Raw genomic sequence first — 16,415 nt, forward strand, 5'->3', positions numbered from 1 at the left:
ATAGCCAAGCATTACACTAAAGACCAAGATTTGAAATATGTACAAACTGGTACTTGTAACATTTTGAGGCACAGTAGTGTATACCCTGTGACTACATTGCCAACAGTAGGTGCTGTTATACATGCTGTGTAGTGAATTCTCTAACGAGTGCCTAGCTTACCTATTGGTGTCATTGGTCATGTTAGTTTCCAGCTTCAAAGAAGCCCCACCTGTATCATAGGGGTGACATAGGAGCGAGGCATTGAACTCGTGGGTGCTGGGTTGTCTATTGTACTTTCTTCAGGCAGTATAATTGGCATTTGACATTTGTTGATAACCTACCGTTGTGTTGCACCAGAGATTTGTTTCTCTGTATTGCCATTGCTGGGTCCACACAGCTGATACTGCTCTTATGGCATCCAACCTTAAATGGGCTGCTCACCTGGTGCTCCGGCTGACTGGCATCCCTCGGCTATCTAGAATTGTGAAATGTTAAATGCCACACGGATACAGTTCAGGGGCAATGACTACGTATCATTGGGCATAAGTGCATTCATAAAAAATTGTTTTATGTTCTAGAAGTAATTACAAGAGGGCATGATCTGTCCTTTAAGTCAAAGTGGACTGAGCACATGTTTATAAAGTGCTGTGCTATCCTGTACTGAGGCCTACCTGTGGGTGAGGCTCGGATGGTGGGAGTGGCTGTTCTTGGGTAACCACTTGGGAATAAACCGAACCCCCTTGGAAGGGTAACGCTCATTAAAATGTGTATTCGCTTATACTTAGAATTCAGGTGTTGAGTACTTTTTGTTGGGCTTGCTTTCCTTGCACTTTGGATGGTGGTTTTGCAACGATTTCCTATTGAACGTGCAGATCTCAATACAGGAGATATTTGGAGATTTTGTTAATGCACGCTTCCTATGGAAGAGCCGCACGTGTCTGTGACGGTCGCACGCTCTTTCTCTTTATTTTAGATCTCTTTGAAGTGGAGAACCCAGAGAGAGTGGTGCCTCCACGAGCTGAAACCTCCAGCCCTTCAACTCCTACTGCTGAATGCGTCCTCTACAGATATGGGTATTATACCGGCAACATCACCATTGTAGGTATGGCTTCTAGACTTTGTGGGTAATGGTTGCACTTTGAGACTGTAGGTGGTGCATGCTTCTGCAATTATGAGTATTACTCGAAGATAAGTTTACATATGGCCGGTATAGTGCCACAAGAGGACCTTGTAGAGCGCCCTAAGGAGTCACTAGTCTTTCATTGGCTATAGAATATAAAATGGACTCTTAAATGGGCCATTCTAGCACCTTGGGAAGAAACAGTCTTGAAAGTGTACTGTACTTTAATTTCTTTAACTTTAGCAGGAAAAAGCAGAAATGTAGCTGTTGCAGCGCGGAATGCTAAATCCCTCCCTACTGCCACGGACTAAAAGATCTCGCACACTATCTATATATTCGCTGGTGGGGCCCATAACACCAACGCACACTTACCATTAGTCCGTGCGAGAGGCGACTATCCTTCCAAACGCTGAATAATGAGGGAGGAAGATACCACTTTACCCTAATGAGCAATAAACCTACAAACCCTTCTCATACCCATTCGGCCCTATATTCCACATTTGGTATTATCCTCCTAACCGGGACGGATCTGTTAGTTGTAGTTTTAGTGAAATCCTAATTCTCTAATTAACCTTTACATTTACACGCTTCAATGAATAAACAACCCGACTCATTTCTGTAGATGTTCAAATCCAAATTTATATTCATATTGCAGATTAAATCATTCATTTAATCAAGCTGCCATTCATATTTACCTATTCTGGCTAAAGTCGTCCTCTATGTCAAATCTGGTAGTCTCTCAATTCTATGCCCATCAACTTAGCAGGTTAAGTTCATCAGGAATTTGGGCATTAATTCAGTCCATCAGCTGTCCTGCAGTGTCACCGTCCTCTCCGTCAGCATATCATCAGGAAATTGAAAAGCGCGCTAAACACCTCTATTCTATCATTTATAGTAAAATCAATATCCGAATGTATCAAAGTTAGGGGCATCCGAGTTCGCTGATTGGACAATCGGATCATCCTTTTGGTTTCTCACGAAGTGTCTTTTGGGTTATGACCCTTGTCAGTTTCGGTTCACACAACAGTCTTGGTTTGGAATATTTGGACGGTGTCTCAGACTGTCCTTGAAAGGTACATGTTCATCTGGGGTCAGGTCCAGGCCACTGTATCTGTTATCAGCGCAGGCGCACTTCACCCAAGCCTTGTTCAGCGTTGGTAGTCGGGTTAGGCACCAAAGTCAGCCATCTTTTGGCAGGCCAAAATGGACAACTTAAGCAAAGAAACACAAACTTAATTAATACATAGAAATGATTATTATAATGTTATTCCCTCGCTAATACCCATATGTGTATGTATTTATCTAGCAAAAGCAACACTCCATGCGATTTATACTTACAGAATAAAGCACGAATCACAATTACACCACTAAAGCAACATATATCATGCAACATTCTATTTATCTTTAGTATGCGTACGGAATTTAATTCACGTCATTAATTAGGCCATGCAGATGCAAATCCCATGTGTATTTCGGTCATTAATGAGGTTGGTTAGTTATTCTCGCATCACTCCAAACCATTAGTACAATTATAATTAATTAATCTAATTAATAAGATGACATGCAAAATGGGGTGGGTATACAAAATTTTGCATAACCCGCTCCAGCAATCCCCCCTTTGTTGATTTTATCACCACACCACCCAAAAATGTTGTTCCGTCTTTACGGAATCTTTAAAATGTTTTCTTCCTCTTAATCATAATTCAGTTTCACCTATGTCTTCTCTTTTTACTGATTCATACATGCACTCCTTCCACTCCTCCAATTCTATTTCTTCAATTTCTCTTTCTTGTTTCTTATCTTTTCTTTTTGAATTTTCTTTTTATTCTTTTATTATTTTTCTTGTTTATACAGCACATACAACATAATCTTATCATTAAAACTATGCAGATTACACATGTTAATGGAAACAATATTTTACCTAGAAGTGTACTACCTATTTTTACTAAAATTCTTAATAGCAGCTATTTTCTTTCCCATTCTATCCCAATCACTTTCAACCTCCGGTGGTGCAAGTTCATCATGCAATTCAGTAATATTCTTAATATAAGTTTTCAGATCTTTGCTTTCGTCTGGAATGTAAGTACAACAATGTTGAACTTTCAGCATTCCACAGACTCCACCCTCTTTTGCCAATAAAAGATTAAGGGCAAGTCGATTTTGCATTACCATAGCACGCATGGCAACCATTTCAGTATTAACCAATAAAAATCCTCCAGCGGTGCTTGTTGACAAGCGATCCACTACTGTTGACAATTTTCTAATTGTTTGCATTCAGTTATTCCCACTGCTGGTATCAATGCCTGAAATATCACCTACAATTTCTGCCCAAGATTCTCTTGGTCCTAGCTAAATGATTACTTAAGCGATGTACACCATATTCTCCTCTATCCATATGAAAGATTTTTGGAAAGACCAGGCCTACGTAACATGTGCCATACCAATGGTCTGGCAAACTATAATATGCCCTGTTCCCACAAATCAAATATAATCCAGGAAAGACTGGATCTCTTCCACCTTTGAATCCCCACCCACCCATTGACGTTATGTATCATGGCACTCACTATTACCTAGAAAATAATTATCATGTGCCGTTTGATTCCTTCGAATGCAAAATTTCCCTTTCTGAGGCCAATCTAAAGCTATAGTTGGACTAGCTTCTCCTTTCAAATGTTTTTCTTTCTCTATATCCCAGATTGTTTTCTCCACTTTCCCTTCTGCTGCTTTCCTTTGCATTTTCAATCTTTCCTCAACCATGTCTAGGAATGTCTTTTCCTCCTTCAAATTGCATGTTAAATTGTTTATAAAAAAGTACTCTAATGTTGTTCATTAGTTTCCAAAAAGAATTCACCTAATACCTTAGCAGGCTTTACTTTGTTCAATTTGTTATAAGAAGGCACTTGTGCAAAAATGTTATCTACATCTGAAATATTTGATCTCATAAAACAAACTAGATATCACACTACATGTTATACCATACGTTGCTGGAAGGTGATGTCACTCCCTCAAACAGATGCAGGTAACTGCATACATACGTAGCAGTCCCGTACGTCCATTGTCTTTACATATTCATACAATAATTTTGAAAACACATTAGAAAAATCTGTTATTGACCTGTCTTTATGCAAATTTTTATCTATTCTAGTCGGAACTACTTTTGGAATCTTCCCTATATTAGTTTTATTCTCACTATGTCCATCTAAAGTGTCTACAGTAGCCTTAAAGGAAATGACAAGAGCAAGGATGCTCCATAAAAGCATTAATAATCCTGTACAACAACACATTTTACACCATCTCTTCCTGAATGTACATCTACCTTTACTACTTTCTATGTTGGCCTTTTTATTAAAATGGACCTTGTCTTTTGACTTCGCCTCTTTCACTTCACAACTAGTTTTTCTAACCTAAGGTTCTAACACCCATTTGGTTCTACCAGTCACTATTTTTAATTCCATGTTTTCTTCATCAATAGTTTTCTTAACTTATTCAGTTTGGCATCTCATCGTTCTCCACTCTCCTCTCGTCTTCCAAATATGGATTTTCCTGAACTTCCATTTCTTCTTCTCCAATGTCGGACAAGAACTCTCGCTTTCCGATTCCATTTCATCCTCAACCACTTTCAGTACAGCCTCCCCTGGATTTCCTTGACTATCTGCCTCTTCTCCCTGTTCAGGCAGAGCCACATACGTCCATTCTGGTGACTTGTACTTCTGGTTAGGTTTCCTTGTTCTTCTACTCTTTGTTTTCAGTTAATTCGTCGTCTTTTGATTTTTCTTGACTTGTCACTTCATTCACCTGTTCAGCTCTTGGTGAATTCCCTCGTGTCAGTGTGTATCTCAGTTTCCTTATTTTATTGGGCCAAACATCATCTCTTGCAACTCTTTTTACTTTACTTCCTTTGTCATTCTTTTCATTCCTCCAAGCTCTTTCTTAGAACTCGACCTTCAGGTATTTCATTTTTACTCTCTTCAGACTGTCTCAACTTGCTTTGTCTTTTCAGCAACTTCTTCTTCCACCACATGTTTAGTTTTCCCTACTTCTGTCCCTCCTCGGGTCTCCGGCACGCAATCTTCCTGCTGGCTACTTGTCCCTTCACCTAACTGGATGTTGCAGTTCCCTACACCTCCTCGGGGGGTCTTCCCCAGAAATCTGTCCCTCTCTCTGTACCTGTCCCTTGTTCACTTTGATTTGTTACTTCAGGTGGAATTTCTCTCCGTCTCTCATTTGGTACTTTTTCACTATTTCTTTTGTTGCGTCTTTAATACTCTTTCCTCTTTTCTTCCTGTGTTCCTTCTTGGAACCCTGCGCTTCTTGCTAGTTTCCAGAATCACTAGATTCGGAAATCTGCAATCTTCTTCTCCGAGAGCTACTTCTGGAGATTAAAGCTGATCTTTGTTCTGTTCCCCCCCCCCCCCCTCCCCCCTTCAGAGTTTCCTCGTGTCTTTGACCCTTCGTCATCTGACTCAGTGCTTGATTCTGATTCATCAAAGTATTCTTTTCCTGTGCTGTCCACTGGATTTGGAATTCTCAATGTATGACTGGCATGGATCCAGTTTTTCAGTCCAGCACACTTCACAGCTGTTGTCGTGGTCAACATGACTTGTCGTGGTTTTCCCCACCTTGGAACCAGACTATTTCTTCTTCTGTTGACTTTTATCCTTACCCAATCACCTGGGCTCAGATCATGGGCTTGCTTCTTTTCAAGTGTGGTGGCATCTGGTCCAACCTGATGAAACACAGAATGAACTGCGTCAGCCAGGCCTTTACAGTATTCCAACACCATGTCATCAAATTGTCATCAGCTTGTTGACTGGTAAAAACACATGCCTCATTGCACGTCCCATGATTATTTCATGAGGACTCAATCCTGTGGTTCTGTCTGAAATGGCCCTAATTGTCATGAGTACTAGAGGCAAGGCATCAGGCCATTTCATACCTGTGGCCAAACACCTTATCCCTATTCTATTTTTGATAGTACCATTCATCTGTTCGACCACACCAGAAGCCTCTGGTCGGTAGGCACAATGTAGTTTTTGTTGTACATTCAATGCTTCACAAACTAATCCTACAATTTCATTATGAAAATGTCCTCCTTGGTCTGATTCAATTCTCACCATTTCTTCTTGTTGGGAATGCTTCCACCCATCTGGAGAAAAGGCAGACCACTACCAAAACATACCTCAATCTGTTACAGGGAGGCATCTCAATGAAATCTACTTGCATTCTGGTGAAAGGCCCTCCTTCTCGACCTATTCCCAGACTCACTACTGTCTTCCTGCCAGGATTGTACTGCTGACATATTAAGCATCTCTGACAAAGACTTTCTGCCACAAGTCTGAGTTTTGCATTGTACCAGGTCTGTTTAAATGGCCTGATCATAGCATCCCGTCCAATATGTTCCTGGCCATGATACATCTGTGCCATGGTAGACATCATGCTATCAGGCACAACTGGTCTGCCATCTCGATAGACCCACACATGATCATTTTCCCTTGGGGCACATCCTGCTTTTACCCACTGTCTCATTTCCTCATCTCCTGCCTCATCCTGCAATTGTTTTACCTCTTCCCAATTTCCCACAATGTTAGTGAACATAAATGAGCAAGAAGACATTTCTCTTTCCTTAGCCCGATTTGACCGAATTCTGATTTTGTGCACTATACTGCGCCATGTCATCGGCCTACCTGTTCCCGGTGGCAATGTAATCACCACCTTGACTATGTGCAGCACACTTTACAACAGCCAATTGTTTAGGCAGCTATATCGCCTCAAGGAACTTTCCAACCACTTCTGCATTCTTAATGGGAGTTCCACTCGAGGTCAGGAAACCTTTGTAGCCAGACATCCTAAGAGCAAAAAAACGCTTATGTAGGAAACATGAGAGAGCATGGCGCCTAGACTTTCTACCTGAGAGTCCCAATACAAAGAGGCAATCAAGGCTTATAAAGACGAGATTAGGACGGCTCAAGCCGCTTATTTTTCAGCTAAAATCATGGAAGCCAAATCCAAACCAAAGGAAATCTTCCACTTAGTAAAAAGCCTGACAAAAGTGAATAACTCAGCCCCACCCTTGGCAAAAACACCAGCACAGTGTAATGAGCTAGCGGATTTTTTCCATAATAAGGTCACCAAGATCCTCTTTTCCGACAGTAGACATAACTTCAAGAACAGCTGTCCAGGTACCACTGAAACATATAACTCTCCCAGACCAGCCTACCCTCGAACAGTTTCTCCCCTTAGATCTGGAAACCCTTAATCATTTGGCCTGGCAAGTCAAATCTGGCTCCCCACTCGACCCAGCACCACCGGATGTCATGATGCAGGCTAGCCAGGCTACCCTACCCGTGGTACTGGATCTGTTAAACTCCGCCATTTCATCCTGCACTGTGCCCACAGTATGGAAGAGAGCCATGGTGCGGGCCTTGCTTAAAAAGCCCAATCTAGACCCTGAAGACCACGCCAATTACCGCCCAATCTCACTGCTCCCTTGGGCAAGCAAAATCCTTGAGCAACACATAAACATCCAGCTAATAAAATTTCTTGAGAACCACTTGTTACTGGATGCTTCCCAGACAGGGTTTAGACCTAGGCACGGAACCGAAACCGCACTGTTAACGGTTACCGAAGAGTCACGGAGGATACTGGACCAAGGTGGTTCAGTGGCAGTTATCCTCCTCGACCTAAGTGCGGCCTTCGACACGGTCAGCTACTCCACTTTGCTGAACCGTCTATCGAAGATTGGAATAACAGGCAATGCACTTAGGTGGCTCAATTCCTTCTTGAGCAACAGAACATTGCAGATCTTCGATGGTGACAGTGTCAGCTAGCAAACCACTGAGCTGCGGGGTGCCACATATATATATGAAACCACTGGCTGGGGTCGTCCAACCGTTCGGTATTAAGATCATATCATACGCAGACGATACCCAGCTAGTGGTGTCTCTGGCGCAGGAGGGTAACAGGCACACCTCAGCAGGCCTCATGAAATGCCTAGAGGATGTTAAGGAATGGATGACAGCCTCCTCCTTAAAGCTCAACGGAGATAAAACGGAGCTTATGCTCTTGGGTCCAACATCTCCAGTGTCTTTCATCTTCCTCTGGCCGTCCTGTCTAGGCCCTCCACCAATCCCTAAGGAAAGTGTAAAAAGCTTGGGAGTGTGGTTAGACAACTCTCGTTCACTACCCAAGCCACCAAGCTGTCTGCCACATGTTTTGGCTTACTTAGAACACTGAGGAAAGTCCTGCCCCTCCTGCCGATGGAAGCTAAACAAGTAGCAATACAGGGACTGATACAGTCCCGGCTAGACTTCAACAACGCCCTTTATTTGGGTGCCCCCGAATCGACCTTGCGGAAGCTTCAAGTGGTGCAGAACTGTGCAGCCAGAACCCTGCTACAGATCCCACGCAGACAGTCAGTCAGGCTCGGATTAAAAAGATTGCATTGGCTTCCGGTGAAGCAGAGATTTGCATTTAAGGCATTATGCATCTCCCACCAAGCCTTCTGGAACACGAGCCCAGCAATTGGTGGCAATCTAGTTACCCACTACCATCCTAGCAGGAATCTCCGATCTACGGGGGCTTTTCTAGCCTCAGTGCCCAAAGTTAAAAGAACCAGAGCCGGAGGAAGGATGTTCTCCCTAAATGCCCCAAGCTATGGAACTCTCTCCCTCTGCAACTTCGCTCTGACCCTGACCTGCTCTCATTTCGTAAACCACTGAAGACCTTGTTGTTCACACAGTCTCCCTGATCCCGATCACCTCCTTAACGATCACATCTGCACACCTAGCGCTTGGGCGCCCTTGGGGCAACAACCGCGCTCTACAAATCCACATACAATACAATAGTTGGCCGAAGTCATGGACGACTCCAAAGCCATACTGGCTGTCAGTTATCACAGTCACACTCACACTCTTCCCAATCTTGCATGCTCTAGTCAAAGCCACAAGTTCAGCTACCTGGGCTGATTTCACTCCTTTCAAATATGAGGCTTCAATTACTGCTGCGACTGTACATACTGCATACGCTGCACTTAGCACTCCTTCATCCGTTCTCAAACATGACCCATCAACGAACATCACAATCACTTTCAGTCAAAGGTACATCTTTTATATCTGGTCGTGGTTTGGTACAGAAATCATGATCCACTTAATCTCTTACCTCCACGATCTCATTATCAGGCAACAATGTTGCTGGATTCACATTCACACTTCTTGCAAGACTCACATCAGTTGCACCCAATATGACCTTTTCATACTTAGTCAGCCGACTGTGTGTCATATACTGAGTACGACTTCTTGTCAACAGAATTGCTACATCATGGGGTACAAACACTTTCAATGGATATCCCATCACAATTCCTTCACTCTGCTCCAAACTTCGACATGTTGCAGCCACTGCTTTCAGACATCCAGGTAAACCTACAGCTACTGGATCTAGCATTGATGAAAATATACAATTGGTCTTCTAAATGTTCCATGTTTCTGGTTCAACACAGTGCACATCCATTTCTCTCACTGCAATACAACTCCAATTCTTTTTCATAGTCGGGCAAGCCTAATGCAGGTGCTTCACACAACCTCCATTGTCTAAATGCTGCCAATTCTTCTTTGCTTAATTCAAGGGGGTCTTTTACATCACTTCTCGTCAATCGCACCAAAGGCTTTGCAATCAAGGAGAAGTTCCCTATCCACTGACTGCAGTACCCGACCATTCCCAAAAACATTCTTACTTCTCTTTGAGTCATGGGAGCTCTCATTCCTTTTATTATTCTGATTCTGTCTATGGTTATTGTCCTTAATCCTTTCTCAATGTTGTGTCCCAGATACTGCACTTCCTTCTTGCAAAACTGTAGTTTTGCAGGTAACACTTAAAGTCCTCCATTTGCCAAATGATTCAGTAAGGCTATTGTATCTACCTCACAGGCTTCACGTGTTTGACGCCACCAAAAGGTCGTCAATATATTGCACTAGTACATAATTTTCTGGCATGCTAGACTCTCCAAAGACCTCTTTAACAACTGATTGAATATTGAGGGGCTCTCTGTATACCCTTGTGGGATTTGGCACCATGCCAAAATACGCTCACCAAAATGAAATGCAAACATTGTCTGACTCTCATGGTGCAATGGGATGGAAAAGAAAGCATGACACAGATCAATTACTGTGTACCATTCTGCATCATGGGGAATCTGATATAAAATCACTGATGGATTTGGTACAATGGGACAACATGATACCACAATTTTGTTCACCTTTCTCAAATCTTGCACTATCCTGCATTTCCCATTAGGCTTTTTCAGTCCCATTATCAGTTAATTACATGGACTACTCATTATTTCTCACAAGATCCCTTGTCTGATCATTTTCTCGATCACAGGAGTTACACCTTCAATTATTTCAGGTGTCAATCTGTACTGTGGAACATTCGGATATGTTACTCCTTTTACAGTTATTGACTGGATCTACATTTCTTCTCCAGTGAAATCCCAAACTTCAACCTTTACAGATTTTCTCAGTTCTTTTGGTAATTCATCAGGGTTGAATACAGCATATGTTTCAGTAACTTCACTTTCTCTGTTAGCTAGGGTCATCTTATACAATACATCATCTGGCGTTTCAAAAGCTAATCCATCCGGAGTACAAAATATAGTGCAATTCATTTTGCACAACAGGTCCCTACCTAATAAATTCACAGGACTGGTGTCACACACCAAATCGGTGCATTTCTGAATTTCCCTATGCTGACTTTCACTGGTTCTGTAAGATGTCTTAATATGCCTGTTGGACACACCAACTACTTGGATCGTTTCATCCGACAGAGGAAGATTCTTAACATCAGCTGATCGAACAGTTGATCGAGTAGCACCAGTATCCACTAGGAAAGCAATATTTTCATCATTAACCCTCCCATCTACAAAAGGTCCTGTCTGGTCTACTTCTAGAGTTGCGCCAAGTACGCACTCTTCTTCCTCCCTTCGGCACCGTCCTCCCTTCGGCACCGTCAATGGCTCTCTTCTGTGTCACTCATCACGTTGCAGCCAATACTGCGAGACAGCGCTAGCGCGTGGCAGTTTATTTACCTGTTCTTCATTGTAGAATCCCGATTCACTACTATACTTGTGTGTTTCTGCTCTGTGGAAAAGGCAGCTTTGGCACCTGATTCTGTGGGGGAACAACTTGCTGCAGTTGACCACTCACCTCATGCTGCACCTGTGGGTTCAATGATGGATTTTCATTGTTAGTACTCGGAGGACAACTTACACTCGGATTTCCAGTGCCCTATCCTGCCGCAATCATGACACGGAATTTCTTTTTAGCTTCTTCAATGTTCCCTTTGTACTTCCCATTATAAAATTTTGGCTTGGTCCCTGCTTGTTCCACCAATTGTGCTTCCTGTCTCCGCTACCTTTACCTGTGCCCACATTGCCTTCTCCTTTAACTTTCGCTGTTTTGCTTCAATTTCATCACTGAAGTATTTAGCATGTCTCAATACTTCATCTATTTTCTTGTTTTGCCAATCTACCGCATGCTGTTTAATCATATCACCAATTTCTGGTCGTAAACCATATACAAATCTGTATACAAAATGACTCCAATCCTATTCACTCAGATTCTCGTCTCCGCTAAACTGCTTAAAAGCTTGCATTAGCCTCTCATAGTACGCATGTACTGACTCTTTACTTTGCTGGTGTTCGATCAATTTTTACCCAGTGTTTCTTTAGGGGGCACTTTATTTTTCATAAATACCATAACCTGCTCATACTTTATTACCTCGGGGTCTGGTGCTCCTGTTTTAGGATCCCTTGGATATTCCTTGGTTGGCCAATTTATCATTAATTTACACTCTGACCATAGGTCTGCTGGTACTATTATGTCAAACCGACTATTCAAATCCATCCATAATACCTTTGACAATTTTACAAATCTGTCTACCTGTCTGTACCACTCGACGGGCTTTTCGTGTAGTCGAGGAAAGTCATTCGTAAATGACAAAATATCCTGTCTTGTCCATGGAACATGTACATATCCTCCTCCTGGAATCTCTCTCATAAGGCACTCTGTCACTACTTTCTCTTTCTCTCACAGCAAAGGCTGAAAATGTCTTATCTGAGGCATCATCTCGTTTTCTGTACCACCTGCTTCTCCATTCATCCACGTGTCCCCATTTTCACAGCAAAATGATTGTCCTTAATTTGACCTATTCGTCCTGTGGTGTTCATGTTCTCAATGTCCTTTTCAGTTAATTCTACTTGATAAGGTTTCTGTAAGGCCTTTACCTTTTCAATATCTATTCCAATTTCTTTTGCTACTTCTAACCTTTCATGCAAGTTTTTCGCTCTCCAGGTTGCACTTTTGCACAAAAATAATAATTCTTCATCCTGATAGGTTTTCAATTTTTCTGTCTGCATAGTCCCTACAATTAACTCTTCCAATACCATTCGTAGCTTCGCCACATCAACTGATTGGGATTCTTTCTTCTGCAAGCTTCTTAACCATTCACTTAACTCGTCTGTTGGCCCTACTGGTTTTTCTACACTTCCGTGTCCAAAATCATTTTGTGTTTCTGACACTGTCTCTATCATTGTCATGCGTCTCTCTGCACAATTCTGATCTAGAAATTGATTATTTGTAAAATTTGGTTCCATTACACTTAGTTTGCCTCCATGGATTCTCATTCTGTCTCACTCTTGGTGGTTCTACAGGGTTACTATTTCTGTAAGGGACAGTCAAACAATGCTCACTGTCCTTATGTTTTTCAAAAATGGGCATAACTGGACCTATCGTTACTGGAACAGTTACTGCTTCTATATTCTTGGTCAATTCTCTTATTTTCTGTCCATTCCAAAGTGGTTTTTGCTAATTCTACGGAATTTACTCCATCTGTTCCTTCCGATCTCCTTTCTACTTCCCCGGTACCACTGTCTTTACTCGAGCTTAGGGATTCTGGTTCCGATTTTATAATTCGCACTCTTTCTCTCATTGGGTCACTTGGAGTTAACATTTCCTGTTCTGATCTATACGGTAGTGGATTTTTATCAAACATATCAAGAACATCCTCCTCAGACTCATTCGCTCCATACCCTCTCGACTCCAAATTATGCCTTTTTCCGCACACTTTCCACTTTCATTCTCTCCTACAGTTCTTACAGGGAACACACCTTCAGTCATGCTCGCATCTCGCCATCTTTTCATTCGGTCACTATGCGTTTCATGTCTGTATGGTCTTCCAAACCTGTACCTATATCCTCTACCACTTCTTTGTCTTTCTCGTTCATGCATTTCGTCTTCCCATTCTGTCAAAGCCTCAAATTGTGTCGGTCTAGGTTTTGGTTCTAAATTCGTCATCCTTTCCCTCAAGTTTCTTAAAACAGCCAAATTAAATGAACCATGCTCTGGAAAAGCAATACTCCGTCGTCCTTGGTGTATCTCACCCAGTTATCCAACCAAATACAAGTATGATGCCCATATTTCGCAATCCTAAAGGATGCAGGGGTTTTCGGTGGAGGAAGTAACTGTCCTTCCCTAGTCTTGACTGGTTGTCTTTCTTAAACCAATTCTTAATTCTCCCTAACCAGGTCTTCTCCGTCTCTGGAGGGTCGTAATGCATTTTCTTGTCTTTAGCGCAACGCTAGTCCCTCTTTACAACTGTACCGCTAATCTATCCAATCACAGCGCGACTTCACACTCGTGCACCTATTCAGAGCGTCCACGTCACTGTCACAGTCCTCATTCTAGTGCGACTCACAATAACGTACCAATAAAGGAGCGTCTACGTCACCCGGTTTCTTCTCCAATCCTAGCGTGGCGTACACTAACGCACAATTCCGGGGCGTTTCACAGTTCTGACCGACTGTCCAATCCCAGCGTGGTCGTTCTGGCGGCAGCTCCTGCTCCTGTCTACCCCTCCTTTACAAATCCGCTCAGTAAGTTAGTTTTCGATTTCTATACTTCTGTTAGTAACATAGAAACATCTCCATTGTCCGCTTCGCTAACCAAAGAACAGCAAATGACCTTTCTCACGAATTCCGTCTTTCCCGGGAGCAGCGCTTACCTCTGCCCTACTACAGAATCATTACTTCCGTTGATAAAGTAGCACATCCCTCTACTTCACCCTTCTAACAAGCATTAGCTAATTGTTTCTCTAGTATTTAAGACGCGTAGTTGGAGACCCAATGCTCCTGAGAAATAAATCTAGAGTTTCACAATCAACCCAAATGCCTTTGCATTCACACTCGTTCACACAAGAAAATGTAGTACATTCTCACACAATCCTGTCTTTCCCGAGAACAGCGAACAGTCTGTTCTACTACAGAATTATGACATACGTTAACAAAGCAGTGCTTACCTCTCCTTTGTCCTTCTAACAAGCTCAGAGAGTACCTATTACCTTTCCAGTGATAAGCGTTATCGGAATGCCAGTTGGATCCCTGGTACCTTAGATCAGAATTTCACCGGTAACCTTCGCTCTCATACACATTTCTCACACAGAAAATGTCTCTAATGGCAACACACGACGATGTCACCGAATCGAACCCAGACAATGCGCCGTGCAACTTCAATTGTCACACGTTTCCCCTGTGTACCTACAGGGCAACAACAATTCCGTCTTTCCCGAGAGCAGCGCTTACCTCTGCTCTACTACGGAACCGTTACAAACTTCTGACTTCCTACATCCCAGAAGCCGTGCAAAAAACATATAACTCAACATAGTGTTAGTACATAAATCAATAACCAATGTACAAGCATTCACTAAACCAAACAATAACTAACCATCATACTGCTACCAGAAAAACTGATGCAGCGCGGAATGCTAAATCCCTCCCTACTGCCACGGACTAAAAGATCACACACTTCATTTGATCAAGTTGCCATTCATATTTACCTATTCTGGCTAAAGTCGTCTATGTCAAATCTGGTAGTCTCGCAATTCTATGCCCATCAATTTAGCAGGTTAAGTTCATCAGGAATTTGGGCATTAATTCAGTCCATCAGATTTAGGCTAACAGCTGTCCTGCAGTGTCGCCCTCCTCTGTCAGCATATCAGGAAATCGAAAAGCGCGCTCAACACCTCTCTATCATTTATAGTAAAATCAATATCAGAATGTATCAAAGTTTGGGCATCCGAGTTCGCTGATATCAGGGATCATCCTTTTGGTTTCTCACAAAGTGTCTTTTGGGTTATGACCCTTGTCAGTTCCGGTTCACACAAGTGTTTGTTTGGAATATTTGGATGGCGTCCCAGACTGTCCTTGAAAGGTACATGTTCATCTGGGGTCAGGTCCAGGCCACTGTGTATCTGTTATCAGCGCAGGCGCACTTCATCCAAGCCTTCATCAGCGTTGGCAGTTGGGTTAGGCACCAAAGTCAGCCATCTTTTGGCAGGCCAAAATGGACAACTTAAGCAAAGAAACACAAACCTAATTAATACATAGAAATTACTATTAAAATGTTATTCCCTCGCTAATACCCATATGTGTATGTATTTACCTAGCAAAAGCAACTCTCAATGCGATTTATACTTGCAGAATAAAGCACGAATCACAATTACACCACTACTAAAGCAACCTATATCATGCAACATTAGTATGCGTACGGAATTTAATTCGTCATTAATTAGGCCATGCAGATGCAAATCCCACGTGTATTTCGGTCATTAATGAGGTTGGTTAGTTATTCTCCCCATCACGCCAAACCATTAGTACAATTATAATTAATCTAATTAATAAGATGACATGCAAAATGGGGTGGGTATACAAAATTTTGCATAACCCGCTCCAGCAGAGCAACTAAAGCCTAGTCTTAGTTTATTGGTCTGTTGGAAACTAAAATTTATAAATCAAAGTTATCAACATTAGCCACCCAAACCACTGTTTTCTTTGATAAACAGAATGCGAAGGGTCTGTATTCACCTTGGATTAGAGTTCTGAAGGAGAGGGTGCCTAGTGCCCCAAGTATATATTGACTCCTTGGCAAAGGCAGGCTACGAACAACCACTGAAAGCATTTCTTTGCCTCATTACCACCTCTTGATTGCCATGTCACTAGTCCCTGTTTTGAGTTCACTGAAGTTGGATTTGGCGTGTTTTCCTTCTTGCTAATTTTACCTCAGATTGTGGTATGCAGCCTTTCATATCTGAATTCATTGTCCATGTTTGTCTTGCTATGTTGAGACGCCTGCCAGGACATGGAGGGTAAATCAAATGTTCGGCGTGTTTATAAACTTCAGATAGAAAATTGGCAAGAGTCGACACTGATACTAATGCTGCCGGTTCAGTATTATCAACCTTTTGCTGTTAGACTATTTTAAATGTGTTACA

General features: G+C 42.3%; 1 protein-coding gene across 2 annotated transcripts in view; it reads left to right on the forward strand.

Moving 5' to 3' along the window:
- Nucleotides 1-16,415, forward strand: part of LOC146789405 (protein QNR-71-like) — an 81,772-nt gene that overhangs the window by 56,793 nt on the left and 8,564 nt on the right. The window contains exon 7 of one of the 2 annotated variants that reach the window (XM_085631529.1): nucleotides 954-1,082. The exons of the other annotated variant lie outside the window; for it this stretch is intronic. Coding sequence (XP_085487655.1) covers nucleotides 954-1,082 — 129 coding nt within the window. The remainder of the gene's footprint in view (nucleotides 1-953; nucleotides 1,083-16,415) is intronic. 2 annotated transcript variants of the gene reach the window in all.

Source organism: Triturus cristatus, chromosome 10 (genome assembly GCF_964204655.1).
Source record: "Triturus cristatus chromosome 10, aTriCri1.1, whole genome shotgun sequence".
Classification (NCBI taxonomy): Eukaryota; Metazoa; Chordata; class Amphibia; order Caudata; family Salamandridae; genus Triturus; species Triturus cristatus.